Raw genomic sequence first — 15,603 nt, forward strand, 5'->3', positions numbered from 1 at the left:
AACAGCCACAATGGAGAAGATGCAGTCTTGTCCTGTCTGTTCTTTATGAAACTTGTCTTGTGATTCATAAGAAGTGATTCTCACTTTCCAACCTGCCCCTCTTCCTGAGGGCTTCCTGGTCAGAGCTGATTGATAAGTGAATGCATTTTCCAGATATGGTTTATTGCTTTTTTCCTCCTTTCCTTCCTTATTTCTGGAAAGAAGCAGTGAGGGGGAAGAAATGGTCTGTAAATGAGGCACAAAAGCTGAGATTTGTTGAATGGTGAGAGCAGACTCAAAGGGCCTGCAGGTAAAAATAGTGTAATTAGCACAATCTCATCTGGCTAAAGATCTCCTGCTCCACCACCACTATTTTTGAACCCATTCCAAAGCCTGGGGCAAGACCCTCACCAGCCAAGATACCAACACAGAGGAGCTCAGCCCCAGTGAGGAAGCCCAGCCAGCACCCATGCATGATATTGGAGTAGTCATCAATTCTGGCCCTAACAACCGGGGGGCCACCAGGCCCCCCGGCCTTTGTTGTCACCACCACCATCACCCAGTGTGCACCATGGGCACTCACCAGTGATGAGAGGAGGATCCTCCAGCCCAGAAGGGCTCAGCTTGGGGCTTCTGCCTTTCCTGGCAGGGATTAAAAAGGGAAGTGGGTGGGGAGGGCCAAGTGGCCACACCTGGGGTGGGAGGAGACCCCAACAGAGCCCAGGTGCTCTAGGATTTGAGGGGAAAAAGGGGGACAATTGGGTGGGTGGGGGACTTTTAGGGTGTCAGGTAATATGACTAGGGGGGATGGAAAAGAAAATAGAAATGGGTAGATTCAGATGGGATGTTAGGAAGAAATTCTTCACTGTGAGGGTGGTGAGACACTGGAACAGTTTGCCCAGGGAGGTGGTAGAAACTTCTTCCCTGGAGGTTTTTAAGGCCAGGTTAAATGTGGCTCTGAGCAACGTGATCTAGTGTGAGGGGTGCCTGCCCATGGCAAGGGGGTTGGAACTGGATGATCCTTGAGGTCCTTTCCAACCCTAATAATTCTGTAATTCTATGATCTAGTTGTTACCAAAAGTCCAAACTTCAAGAGCCCAAACTTCAAAAGTCATGTGGTATTATTAATTGATGTCTGCAAAACAGTCCTTGTAAATATTTAATTATCATTTTCCTCTCATTACTAATTGGGGATAAACATCAATTCCTGCTTTGAAAAGTGTCTGGAGACTGATGGATAAACATACTAAAAGCAAGTTATTTGATAATAGCCTTTGGGAGACCTTTTTAAAAAGACTGGGCCACTCCCAATCTGAAATGAAGAGATGTTTCCAAACTGAGCTCTCATTTTGGTTAGGACTCCCATAATTTCCTAGCAAATGGAGTACTTATGAGGAGCAGCTGAGGGGTTGCTTAGTCTGGAGAAAAATAAGCTGAGGAGAGACCTTACTGCTCCCTATAACTCCCTGAAAGGAGGTTGCACTAAGGTGGGGTTTAGTCTCTTCTCCCAAGTAACCAGTGATAGAGGACACAGACTCAGGCTGCACCAGGGGAGGTTTAGGTTGGATGTTAGGAAGAAGTTCTATACAGAGAGAGTGATTGCCCATTGGAATGCACTGCCCAGGGAGGTGGTGGAGTCACCATCATTGGAGGTGTTCAGGAGGAGACTTGATGGGGTGCTTGGTGCCATGGTTTAGTTGTTTAGGTGGGTTGGATTGGTTGATGGGTTGGACACGATGATCTTGAAGGTCTCTTCCAACCTGTTTTATTCTATTCTATTCTATTCTAACAAGAGAAAATAGCCTTGAGTTGCACCAGTGGAGATTTAGGTTAAGTATTAAGAAAAGTTTCTGAAAGAGCTGTCAAGCCCTGGAACAGGCTGCCCAGGGAAGTGATGGTGTCACTATCCCCGAAGGGATTTAAAAGCCATGTAGAAATGATACCTTGTATACTGTGTTCAGTTCTGGGACCCTCAATTTAAGAAGGACATTGAGACTCTTGAACGTGTCCAGAGAAGGACAATGAGGCTGGGGAGAGGTCTGGAGCACAAGCCCTGTAAGGAGAGGCTGAGAGAGCTGGGGTTGTTTATCCTGGGGAAGAGGAGGCTCGGGGGAGACCTGATTGCTCTCTACAACTACCTGAAGGGAGGTTGTAGACAGGTGGGGGTTGGTCTCTTCTCCCAGGCAACCAGCACCAGAACAAGAGGACACAATCTCAAGCTGCACCAGGGAAAGTTTAGGCTTGAGGTGAGGAGCAAGTTCTTCCCAGAGAGAGTTGTTATCCATTGGAATGTGCTGCCCAGGGAGGTGGTGGAGTCACCGTCCCTGGAGGTGTTCAAGAGGGAATTGGACATGGTAGTTGGTGCCATGGTTTAGTAGTCATGAGGTCTTGAGTGACAGTTTGGACTTGATGATCTTTGAGGTCTTTTCCAACCTTATTGATTCTATGATTCTACGATTCTATGGTTTAGTAGTGACCTGGCCATGCTAGCTTAACAGTTGCACTTCACATTCTTAAAGGTCTCTTACAAACAAAGTTATTCTTCTGGTTCTATGTATAAGAATGTATAAGCTACACAGAACTGGTTTTATTTACCTTAGAAAGAGGGAATCAAATCTCCTGGGACAGGAAAAGTAGCAATGCTGGAAAGCCCAGGGCATGGATCCTCTCTTGGCCCCTCTGAAGTCAACACCACCATTTCAGCCTGCATCAGCCAAGGACCTGTCCCACGGTGTTTCATAACCCAGGCTCCCACCCAAACCAACCTTTGAAGCTGTATGGAGTCTGCTTTTCAGCTCTACCCTTTTCTTTTCCGTTTCTCCCATAGGTAATAAATAGTTTAGGGAGCAAATCTTGAATTTCACCCTAGCAGAACGAGCGTGCTGCAAACTCTTCGATGTGTGTGACTGCAGTGATATTTATGTTCGCCTTTTTCTTCCCTCTCTTTTTTTTTTTTTTGGTGTGTTTTTTGTTGTTTTGGTTTTTTGTTTTGTTTTTTTTCCCCTGTCTCCTTTCCATTTGTAGTTTGATCACTCATGGTTTTGGAACTCCTGCAATATGTGCTGCCCTAAGCACTTTCCAAACTGTTCTCAGTGAAATGCTGAACTACTTGGAAAAGCACACGTCGCACAAAAGCGGAGGAGCGGCGGAATCCGGCCAAGGACACGCCAACTCGGAGAAAGCCCCCCTGCGGAAAACTTCAGAGGCTGCTGTGAAAGAGGGCAAAACAGAAAAGACAGACTAGCTACATCAAACAGAATCTATTTCAAGAGAGTTCTTGCTGCTGATATTTTTTTTAACATATATATATCATTGAGGGCAATTTATCTCCGGTGGACCAAAATCCGCCCCCCCTAAAAAACACACACACACACACACACACACAAAATGGGGGGGGAGAGGGTAGGGGGGAAAGAGAGGGGGAAAAAAAAGGAGGGGAAAAAAAAGGGGGGGGGAAAAAAAGAAAATAAAAAAGAGAAAGATTAAAACAGAGAAAAAGAGAGAGAGTGAGAAAGTATTCAACCCTAAGAACAGCAATGTACAGTAATTGTGTGATGAAATTGTCACTTTTTTAACATTTCTGTTGCTCTAAACTACTTTTTTCGTGCACGTAGTATTTGATTGTTCTGAATGATACACTAACACTGGTTTTTTATAAGCACTTCTGGACTTGGCTGAGGTGGCACGTGGAATCTGAAGCACTTTTCGTTTCTGGCAGCAGTCAGGGCCAGTGCATCAGTTGTGGGACATGAAGTTCCAGCATCCTGACTTTGTTTTCGTGCTGGATAGATGGAAAGAAGGGCTTCCTCTGCTCCATTGGAAATGCCTGATCTACTCACCACTGGGAAAACAGTATGGAAACCTGGCAAAAGAGGAATTCTTAGGTCATGGAACAACTGAACCGTTCGGTGTTGGGTGCTGCTCATCCCCACGAGGGAACGTACAATAAGGCTGCACTGGAATGAGGCCAGAACCTGTTGGGAATCTGCCCTGACCATTCAAGCAGCAGTCATGGTGTCTCTTGTGAAAAGAGCATGGCAGGCTAAAGTAAAACAAAAACAAACCAAACAACGACAAAAAAAAGCCCAACCTTTTACAGTTTCAATCAGAGCCCTGATCTGATCCCTCTGTGAACTTCAGATTAAATGACAGCATGGGCTTCTGTCCTTAATCTTCTCGGCCCCTGGTCCCACAACATTGCAGTTTGCCATCCTTGGGTCTCTGTTCAACAGGATCAATGCAGGCAATTGGAGTCACCTTTTGTGTTGCCTTGATTTTATGATGCTTTGTTTTCTTCAACAGCTTGTTTCTGCAGCTTTATTGTCTTTAGAAATCCAGCTGAGGTGCAGAGGTCTAACAGAATCTACTCACTTGCTGAAAAGAAAATACAATAAAACCAAGAGACAAATAAGACAGACTGGCTTAGTCCACAACTGAATGGGAATAACCTTCCTAAAATACTTTTGAAATATTACTTTACCACCTACCACACATCCTCACACAGAAAACATTAGCGGCGTGGTTTGAACTTGAGCCTCTTTGAGTAAAGGGGCTTTTTCCAGCCACATTCTAACTTCTTCTTCAATAAGGCTTTTATTCCTTTCCTTTCCTTTTTTTCCCTGAAATCACTTCATTGAGAAAGTTAGGAAGAACTGGTATGACAGGATGAAGTTTTGTTGGCCATCTAAACTCCTTTTAAGATCAGCAGAACACAACTTTTCCTTCCAAGGGACAACTCATCTCCTTCTGTGGTAGGAAATAATGTAGTTGTCCATGGGTGTTCAGCACCCTTTGAGATGTTTTATGGCATCTGAGACAGCAACAGAAATTACATGAAACCTATAGGAGAACTGGACTTGCCTTGTGGATCCCAGAAGACAACACTAGGTACTTATGGGTGGCCACTTGACTTGTACACCAAGTGCCTAGGTCAGGTAGTAGAAGTGAACATCTGGAAGTGCCTGCCGCTGTCCACAGACAGTAGCTGGAATGTGACAGTGGCATTATGCATTGTACATGACTACAACTGGATTAACCATCCTCCTCTCCCTACAATCAGTGGAGACAAAAAGACATTTATGGTATGCATTTGCTTCACCTCAAAGGAATCATGAATCATGCCCTGAAAGTGTGCACTTCTTCCAGCTAGATACCTGTGTGTCCATATAGGAGCTTTCTAGAACTAGTTAGCATGCATTGCATCTTGGCTGACCAGCTTTAGATTAAGCCTAGGGACTATAACAAATATCCAAGAGAATTTAGAGCTGTTGTGTAGGCAGTCAAACTGATCAACCTTGCTTTCCAAATGCATGGAAGCAAATAGAGCCCTTATGGCATGATGATGTCTCTTTTGAGGTCAGTAAGGATATTGCCCTCATGCTGAAAAAACAATACGCTAGGAACTAACGAGTTTATTTGCTTGCATGAGGAAATCTGCCTGGAAAGATGGCATTCTGCGATTTTGCCCAGATTTGTCCTTGTTCACAGCAGATACATAACTTAGATACCTACATCTAGGCATCCCCTATGCATTGAGGGAAACAGGTTCTTCTTCATGGGACTCCATCTCCTTCACACTTAAAGATCAGCTAAGTGCCTAGCAAAAGCTGAACTTCATTGAATGATATTTTTTTTTTTCACTCCAGCACCTCTAGAGAGGTGCTAAAAATCAAATGAATGATCCTCAAAGGTGTCCTCAATAGAAACATTGTGGAACTGCTCTAGAACACGAAATACTTGACTGTGAGAGTACCTATTATTTTCACAATAAAAAGTGAAAACTCATTGTGCTTTTCTATTGCCCAGATAGAGGAAGAGAAGAAGAAAGGAAGGCAATAATTAAAAGTTTGACTCTGTCAAACAGATTTGCCACATGAAAACTTATTATAGAGCAATTCAATCGTTGCCCTTTGCTTCAAGCTGTGGATTAATTGAAATTAGGTTTTGATGGAGGGAAAGAAGTTTTTCAAATCCTTTTTTCGGTTTCTTCACTAAAAGATCAGCCTTCTGGAGAAGGGGGAATGACTGGCCAGGTAGATTGTTCCATGAAATTGCTAATAAAGCAGCATTTTATTCCCATCAAGTACAAATGCTTGATGTTGGAAATAATATGTCTACAGCATAATTGGAAATGTTACCTATTCAGTATATAATTTATTTAAACATTTGCATCTTCTGTCTTTTCACATAATCACTGTGTGCTGCAGACAAATCTTTTTCCACCTGGGTTACCCTTTAACCTCTTAACAGTAATAAACCTGAGCACCCTTGAAGCCCCAGAACTTCCAGGGTTTGATTTACTAACCCCTACAGATTTTTGGTACGGATCAATACAGACCTGCTTCAAGTTTATTGAACTACCATCTGTCCTGACCATCAAGAGGTTACCTGCCTTTACATCCCCATCTTTCTGGTTTTTCCTTTAGTACCTTAGAACATTTGAAAAGAAAAAGAAGAAAAAACAACTCCTTTTAAGAGGTAGCTGTGAGATTTGTTGACATTCATTCATAGGCTTTCTGTCATTTATTTCTATCTGTACTTTAAAGTTTTATTCAGAGAATAAACAATTATTCCTGTCTTTTCTACTGAACTAGCTATCAGAGCAGTTTTGTGACACACACACACATCCCCCCCCAAAAAAATGCTTTTGATTTTGAGAATTGGGATTTTCAGTGTGGTTTTACGCACTTAATTTTTAAGCATTTAATTCACTGGCATTCCTGCTAAAAGTCTCAGCCTAAGTTCTCCTTCACTTACACCTGGACAATGTTCCCATGTTGGTTTTTTTGTATTTTCTTAGTCTGTGTCTCCATGGAAGTGTTGCCATCACAAAACAGGTTCATTCATTGATCAGCCTGAAGGAAGGGCATGGTTTGAAGTTAGTGGGTGCTCACTGGTAGAAAATTTAGGTATATTTGGACCTTTTTGACTTTGAAAATTATCTGAAGCAGAAGAAGTTTAAAAAAGTTCTTCCTTTGACAGATCATGGAATTGTTTATTCCATTCAGGTCAAGAGCATCAAAGGGGTACAGAAAAAGGGTCAAACTTCCATGGTCAGGATGAGAGAATCATTATGATTTTCAAAACTCTGCAAATAGATTCACAGCTCAAATGCTTTGTATTTGGATCCTGTTGTACTTCAGCCTCTTGCTCAGCTTTGTGTGCGTTACACCTTTCCCACCACACATCTCAAAACACTTTCAAGTGATCTCTGAACTTACTTCTCATACTGAGCCCTAACACATTTGACTCACAAAGACTTGCTGCTGATGATACTTGGATCTGTTAGCAAATTTCTCTTGAAGTAAGCACACTGATTAACCATATGCCTTTCTTTCTAGAGCAAGGTAGTACTCACTGTGAGTACAAACTGCTCATGCGGTGACTAAAATTAGAAGGTAAGTCTCTGGCAGTGCTAGGAGTGACATTTTTGTCTCCCTCCTCTGCCCCAAGATTTGGATCTCTGTTCACACAGTCCTCCATTAGTATCATTCCATGGCAGAGATGTGTAAAGGGAGAGTTTTATGCAGATGATGAGGACCGGAACAGCACTTGTATGGCCTGTAAAGGGGAGTGAACCACAAACAGTGATGACCCTGCCACCTACAACTGAAGACTCTCAAGAATTTTTTCCCTCATGCTGCCATCTTAAACTCTAACTCCTTCTAGGTGTCATTCTGTTGCCTTGGAGAACTAGCACAAGGGGTGAATTTGGACCTTTAATTTGCTTCTCTTTTAAAGATAAACTCTAGCATTCATTGGGAAAAGACTTCAGCTCTCCAAATCAACAAGGAATTTGCTCTTTGAAGCTTCTCTTTAACTTCTCCTAAAAACAAAAATCATCTGCTACAAAGCAGGCACAATGTATAGTCCTTCCAAATCCTGGACCTCTGTGTAAATATTTCCCCAGCTCATCTCTTCCTTTGAACATGACTCAGTGGCACAGCTGTGGCTCACAATTTTGCAGCAAAGCTCAAGGAGAGCTGCTTTATTGTCCTAAGAGCTAATTTCTCTAACTGCATTTTTGTTTGTTTGTCCCTTTGTTTCCTAACACCAACAAGGACTCTTGGTCTCAGATGTCTTAGGTATTCAAAAGGGCTGCCGATGAATTCCAAGGTCATTTGACTTCTGTTTATCCTTTGGAGAGAGAGTTCTGCTGCTCTAATTCTTCATCTTTCAGGACAAGAGAAAAACAGCATTAAGAGAAGACATAAGCCTGCAACACAAGGAAGAATCAATCAACATAATTATACAGGAACTGTATTTATAAAAACAACCTCTGCCTCTGCCCTCATTACAGGCTCAACAAGACTTCAAGTCCACCTGTATGGGGAATGGGGGAGGAAGAGAAAAATCATTTTCCTTCGCCAGGTGAAGATTATTTGGAGAGATCTGATTTTTTTTTTCTTTTCATTAATTTATTTATTGTTGCTCTTTCCTTTTCTTTCTTTTGTACAATTAATTCTGTTCTGTACAGCAGCTGTTGTGATTGTATTTAAATGTGAGTGCACACTTGGTCACTAACAAGCAATGTCCCATTTATTGGTTTGGGGGTTTGGTTTGGTTTGTTGCCTTTTTGTTGGTTTGTTTGTTTTCTTTTCCTTCCACTTTATTTAACTTTAATTTATAATTCAGTGGTGAAAAACATGATCTTTTATATTTCTATTTCCTATACAAGCTACCTGTTTTACATGAATCTATGAAGATAATGACCACATTTGAGCAAACATTTCACGGCAATAAAATCTATGTTGATTTAACCCTGATTTGTCTGGTGCTTGGAAATAATTTCCATCTCTGTGTGAATAAAGACAATCAACTATGGCTAGGAACCAGATCTGTGCCATGACAGAACCCAGGGCTTCCATCCAAGAGATAAGACATACAAAGCACAGGAACAACGATCCCTGCATTTCTGTTAGAAAACCAGCTTATACAAAGATCAAAGGTGGGATTTATCCCACCTAATTTTAGCTATATCAAAGTTATCTCAGATAGAATCTGTTCACAAGATTTAATGCTTGCTGTATTCCAAGAAAGCAAAGCAATTTGTGGTCTCCTAAAGCAGGAATGTAGGCTAGTTAGGATGATTTACATTATATTTTCTACAAGGGAAAAGTAGTAGGAATCCTAGTTCATATCCATTGGGAGTGGAAGCAAGCTAGAACACTTGGTAACCCTGGATGCTTAATATTTAGCTGGCCAGACTAAATTGGGATGTGTGCCCTCAGAAGTGCCTTGCCCGTGATTGCATAGAAAGACTGGGACAATGCTGTCAATCAAATCCCCACCTCCACACTCTCAAACGAATTCTTTAATCTTCTCTCTGGCAGCTTACAACAGTTCCTTTCCAAGTCCTACTTCAGTTAAGGGTCTGGGTTACTTGCCAACTTTCCCATTCCTGATTTTGACTCCTGTGTTATGGCACAAGGTTTGACTCTTCTCAGGAAGAAACAATGAAAGTCTTCAGATACGCATAACATCCTCTTTCAGGTGGATGAGAAGCTCAACATGAGCCAGCAGTGTGCACCTGCAGCCCAGAAAGCAAATCACATCCTGGGTTGCATCAAGAGAAGCACAGCCAGCAGGTTGAGGGAGGTGATTCTCCCCAACTACTCCGCTCTGGTGAGACCCCACCTGCATCTGGTGAGTCCCACTGCATCCAGTTCTGGAGCCCCTATTGCAGGAAGGATCTGTGCATGCTAGAGCATGTCCAGAGAAGGGCCACAAGGATCATTAGAGAGCTGGAGCTCCTCTCCTATGAAGACAGACTGAGAGAGTTGGGACTATTCAGTCTGGAGAAGAGAAGGCTCCAAGGAGACCTATTTGTGGCCTTCTAGTATCTTAAGGGGGCTAAAAGAAAGCTGGGGAGGGACTTTTTAGGGTGTCGGGGAGTGATAGGACTGGGCAGAATGGAGCAAAACTAGAAATGGGTAGATTCAGATTGGATGTTAGGAAGAAATTCTTCCCCATGAGGGTGGTGAGAGACTGGCACAGGTTGCCCAGGGAGGTGGTGGAAGCCTCATCTCTGGACATTTTTAAGGCCAGGCTGGATGTGACTGTGAGCAACCTGCTGTAGTGTGAGGTGTCCCTGGCCATGGCTGGGGGGTTGGAACTAGATGATCCTTGAGGTCCCTTCCAACCCTAACAATTCTATGATTCCATGATTCTATGACTTGAAGCAACTGTAGGTTAGATGTTTGGCCAAACTTTCCAAAACAAAAGTTTTAAACCCCAAGACCCCCAAACAACCAAGCCATAGTGGTTTGAAACAAAATTTCATAGATATACTTGCTTCCAAAACTGTTTGGGAACATGATGACAACCCTTCTTTCTGTGTTGCTTCAGTGCTTGCAGAAATGACTTTATAAGTAATTCTAGACAATGACACACCAAGGGCAAAGCTGCAATGGCAGAAACTACAGAAAGATATTGGGTGAAAAGCAAAGTGGATTGAGAAGCAGTTCCCACGTGCTTAAACTTGGTTTATTCGACCCCCACCTCTGTTCCCTAACAAATGAACTCTCAATAATTAACATTACTCTTCTAATCTTCTGGGAAATACAATTTCCCAGGTGCTGTAGTGAATTCCTCTGATCGGTTCTGTATGTGCTCTCCTCCAAAGTCAGAGGAAACACAACTGTGACAAATTCATCAGTATTTTAAATACAGTCACATGAGAGGTTACCTCTCCTGCCTCTTTTCACTTTGGTGTGTAAATTTTCCGCTCCTGCCATTAAAACAAAAAGAAGGCAAACCCGCTGAGATCGGCAGAAGTGCAGTGCCAAAATGCATGTCAATGTGTACAAGTAGCCTCTAATTTGTAGACACCACAACAGACAAGAAGACAAAAAGGAAAAAGTCACAGGATTTTTAAAAAATAATAGTAATAATAAAATCCATCTCTATCAGATTTTATATGAAAGCTGCATCTAGAGAGCTTGGGCACATTTGCATTCAAGTAAGTGACCAGGTAGTGGGGGGCGGTGGGGAGGAAGGGACTAAATCTGCAAGATGTTTTTGGCCATGCATTCAGCAAGAGAACTCCCATTTATGTTAGAGAGGCTAGGTGTTCACTTATGTTTTGCTTGAAAATGCATTTTATTTTCTAGGTAGGCAGCAAAAGCCAAATCATAGAATCACAGAACCACAGAATCACAGAATCAAACAGGTTGGAAAAGACCTCAGAGATTATGAGGTCTGTGATGATCTTTAAGTCTCTTTCAGCCTTGGTGATTCTGTGATCACCTAATACCTAACACCTCAGGACAATTAAACCATGGCTCCAAGTGCCACATCCAATACTTTTTTGAACATCTCCAGGGTCAGTGACTCCACCACCGGCCTGGGCAGCACATTCCAACAGCTAGTTACTCTTTCTGGGAAGACCTTTCTCCTCACCTCCAGCCTAAACTTCCCTTGGCACAGCTTGAGAATGTGTCCTCTTATAGAATCATAGAATCATAGACTCAATAAGTTTGGAAAAGACCTCAAGGATCATCAAGTCCAACCTATCACCCAAGACCTCATGACTAACTAAACCATGGCTTCAAGTGCCATATCCAGTCCTCTTTTGAACACCTCCAGGGACAGTGACTCCACCACCAGCCTGGGCAGCACATTCCAACAGCCAGTTACTCTTTCTGGGAAGAACTTTCTCCTCACCTCCAGCCTAAACTTCCCCTGACACAGCTTGAGACTGTGTCCTCTTGTTCTGGTGCTGGTTGCCTGGGAGAAGAGACCAACCTCCACCTGGCTAAAACCTCCCTTCAGGGAGTTGTAGACAGCAAGAAGGTCTCCCCTGAGCCTCCTCCAGGCTAAACAACCCCAGCTCCCTCAGCTTCTCCTCACAGGGCTGTGCTGGAGACCTCTCCCCAGCCTCGTTGCCCTTCTCTGGACACATTCAAATATCTCAATGCCCTTCTTAAACTGAGGAGCCCAGAACTGGACACAGTACTCAATTCTGGGCCCCTCTATTTAAGAAGGACATTGAGAAGGACAATCATGAAGGTTGGGAGCAGCCTTTTTGACAGTAATCATGACATGGTTGAGTTTAGTATTCCATGAGGAAGAAGCAGGGCAATAAATAGAATTGCAGCTCTTGACTTCAGGAGGGCTAACTTTGTCCTCCTCTAGAACAGGCTTGGAGTCATCCTGTGGGCTAAAAATCTGGAATGTGGGGGTCCCAAAAGAACTGGTTAATATTCAAGCATCACTTCCTCCAAGCTCAAGATAGGTGCTCTCCTTTGAGTAAAAAATTGAGCAGAAAGGGAAGGAGACCTGTATGAAACAGTCATGTGGAAGAAAGAAGTTCACAATATGTGGAAAAAGGAGCTGGTCACTTGGAAGAATTATAGGAATGTTGGCAGCACCTGTAGGAATGGAACAAGGAAGGCCAATGTCCTTTTAGAATTACATCTGGCAAAGGAAGCTATAAGGGGAAAAGAAGAACTTCTTCAAATACATCAGTGACAAATGGAAGAATAGGGAAAACATGGGCCCAGTGCTGAATGAGGCAGAAGCCCTGGAAAGGGAATGGAGCAGCTCATTCTGGAGGTCTTTTTTAAGCACATGGGAGAAAAGAATTTTATCAGGAGTAGCCATCATGAATTGGCCAAGGGCAAATCATCTTTAGCTAATATGATAGCCTCCTGTGATGGTGTGACTGAATAGGTAGATACAGGGAGAGTTACCTGCTTTGACTTTAGCAAGGGTTTGACACTGTCTCTCATAGCATCCTTGTAGGTAAGCTCAGGAAGTGTGGGTTAAAAGAGCAGACAGTGATATGGATCAAGAACTGGCTCAACAACAGAACACAGAGGGTCATGATCAAAGGTGCAGAGTCCATCTGGAGACCTGCAACTAGTGGTGTCCCCCAGAAGTCAGAGCTGGCTCCAGTCCTATTCAACACCTTCATGAAGGACCTGGTTGAGGGGAAGGAGTGTGCCTTCAGCAAGCTGGATCATGATATGAAACTGGGAGGACTGGCTGATACACTGGAAATGTATTGGCTGACAAGCGCTGAGTAGAGTGGGATCACATAAGCACCGAGTCACATTTCAGACAGACCTATCCTGCCTGGCTTCTCAGTGCTTCTCCTAAAGGATCATGGTCTCACAGCTTCACTACATCTGTTGATTTCTTGCACCCAAGTTTCCTTGGGTACTCAAGGAAACCTGGAAGCTAAACATTTTCTTTCACAAGTGTACATGTGCAGCGCAGTCTATACATGCAGTGTGCACACACAGTGGTACTATTTTGCTTCAGTGGCCCACACATAAGCATCTGCTGCCATTTCAGCAGCCTAGGGGTATTCTGCTTGGTGCCCATCTGCCACTCCAGAATAAAATGGGCTCCCCTGTGGATCCATCTTAGCAATGTATGTAACTACCTGGTGGGAGGAGGAAAGAAAACAGAACCAGACTCCGCTCAGTGGTGTTCAGTGACTGCAGCAAAGGTGATGGGCACAAACTGAGACAGAAGAATCTCCATCAAAAGGTAAGAAAACCTTTTTTTACTGTGAATTTATTTGAACTCTTGCCCGGAGAGTGTGGAGTGGAGTGTCCATCCTTCAAGATATTTAAATGATAGATGATAGATGATTTTTTATTTTCTTACATCTAACACCTGTTTGCTTTCAATATTCTGTTTGAAATCAGGGCAAGTCACTGTTTTTGTTTGACCTCTAGGTTCACAAAAGGAGGGCAAATGACACGAAGCTGGGCAAGGCTGTTGATCTGCTTGAGGGTATGGAGGCTCTACTGTGGAATCTAACCAAGCTGAATCAATAGATCAAGGCCAATGGTATGCAGTGCAGGAAGGCCAAGTGCTAGGTCCTGAGCATGAGTCACAACAAAGCTACAGAATTTAGAATTAACCATGTTGGAAAAGACCATTGTGATCAAGTCCAACTTGGAGCACAAGCCCTGTGAGGAGAGGTTGAGGGAGCTGGGGTTGCTTAGCCTGGAGAAGAGGAGGCGCAGGGGAGACCTTCTTGCTGTCTACAACTACCTGAAGGGAGGTTGTAGCCAGGTGGGGGTTGGTCTCTTCTCCCAGACAACCAGCACCCAAACAAGAGGACACAGTCCCAAGCTGCACCAGGGGAGGTTTAGGCTGGATGTTAGGAAGAAGTTCTTCACAGAAAGAGAGACTGGCTGTTAGAATGTGCTGCCCAGGGAGGTGGTGGCATCACCATCACTGGAGGTGTTTAGGAAGAGACTGGATGGGGTGCTTGGTGCAGTGGTTTAGTTGATTGCATAATGTTGGATGACAGGTTGGGCTCGATGATCTCAAAGGTCTTTTCCAACCTGGTTAATTATATTCTATTCTATTCTAACAAGAGAACCTGACCAAACAGACATGACTCTCTGTTTACACCAGAGGTCCTACACAGCATAGAGGTTTTGACAGCATGGGGAAAGTTGCTGCAGCAGCACTGATCTTAATTTGTCAGCCAAGCATATTCCTGATGTTCACTCCTCTAGAATGTGATGAGGTTCCTTTAAATTAATTGTGTAATAAGGACTGATCATTAAAAGGTAGCAAGGCAAGCCAGGATGGAGCTTCACTAAAGAATCAGATCTGGACCAAGGTCACACAACCAGCATCAATACAAGTAGGGGCAGGAGAGAGAACCATTCTCCTGAATTCCAGTCCCCTCTCCACAACACCAATTAAGATTCCTTCTTTTATATCCCATGTGTTTTGAAGGGTATTTCTGGCTTATGTTTTCCCCAAAGTCTATCAGATTCATCATAAACTTTGAAACAGTCCAGGTTTTCAAAGATTAAAAATGAAAAGAAAAAAGATTGGAAGAAGGTTGGTCATTCAGGGAGCTGTGAAACTGCTCTTGTGAGTTCAACACTGAAAAAAACCAACAGTCTAAGGCCCTCAGAAACAAAAGTGGGATGAAAATTTATATTACCTAATTGGAGACAAAAAAATGACCATGTGTAACTTCAGTAATGAAGTCCAGAGTTAGTAGACTAGAGCAGTGATTCTGTGAGCCTTTTTTTTAAAAGAAGCACTAGCATATATTTTTAGGAAGATATTCATAGAATCATAGAATCAGCCAGGTTGGAAAAGACCTCAGAGATCATCAAGTTGTCCTGGACAACTAAACCATGGCTCCAAGTGCCACATCCAATACTTTTTTGAACACCTCCAGCGACGGTGACTCCACCACCTCCCTGGGCAGCACATTCCAATGGCCAATCTCTCTTTCTGTGAAGAACTTCTTCCTAACATCCAGCCTAAACCTCCCCTGGTGCAGCTTGAGACTGTGTCCTCTTGTTCTGGTGCTGGTTGCCTGGGAGAAGAGACCAGCCCTCACCTGGCTACAGCCTCCCTTCAGGGAGTTGTAGAGAGCAAGAAGGTCTCCCCTGAGCCTCCTCTTCTCCAGGCTAAACAACCCCAGCTCCCTCAGCTTCTCCTCACAGGGCTGTGCTTGAGACCTCTCCCCAGCCTCGTTGCCCTTCTCTGGACACATTCAAGTATCTCAATGCCCTTCTTAAACTGAGGAGCCCAGAACTGGACACAGTAGTCAAGGTGTGGCCTAACCAGTGCTGAGTACGGGGGCAGAATGACTTCCCTGCTCCTGCTGACCTCACTATTTCTGTTGCAGGC

The 15,603-nt window shown here is 43.5% G+C and overlaps 1 protein-coding gene across 1 annotated transcript in view; it reads left to right on the top strand.

Annotated features, from left to right (window-relative positions):
- The window catches only part of TFAP2D (transcription factor AP-2 delta), a 54,565-nt gene extending 51,222 nt beyond the window's left edge, over positions 1-3,343 (top strand). The window contains exon 8 of the mRNA XM_009905225.2: positions 3,004-3,343. Coding sequence (XP_009903527.1) covers positions 3,004-3,223 — 220 coding nt within the window. The 3' untranslated portion in view covers positions 3,224-3,343. The remainder of the gene's footprint in view (positions 1-3,003) is intronic.
- Positions 3,344-15,603: the final 12,260 nt, after the last annotated feature.

Source organism: Dryobates pubescens, chromosome 3 (genome assembly GCF_014839835.1).
Source record: "Dryobates pubescens isolate bDryPub1 chromosome 3, bDryPub1.pri, whole genome shotgun sequence".
In the NCBI taxonomy this organism is placed as follows: Eukaryota; Metazoa; Chordata; class Aves; order Piciformes; family Picidae; genus Dryobates; species Dryobates pubescens.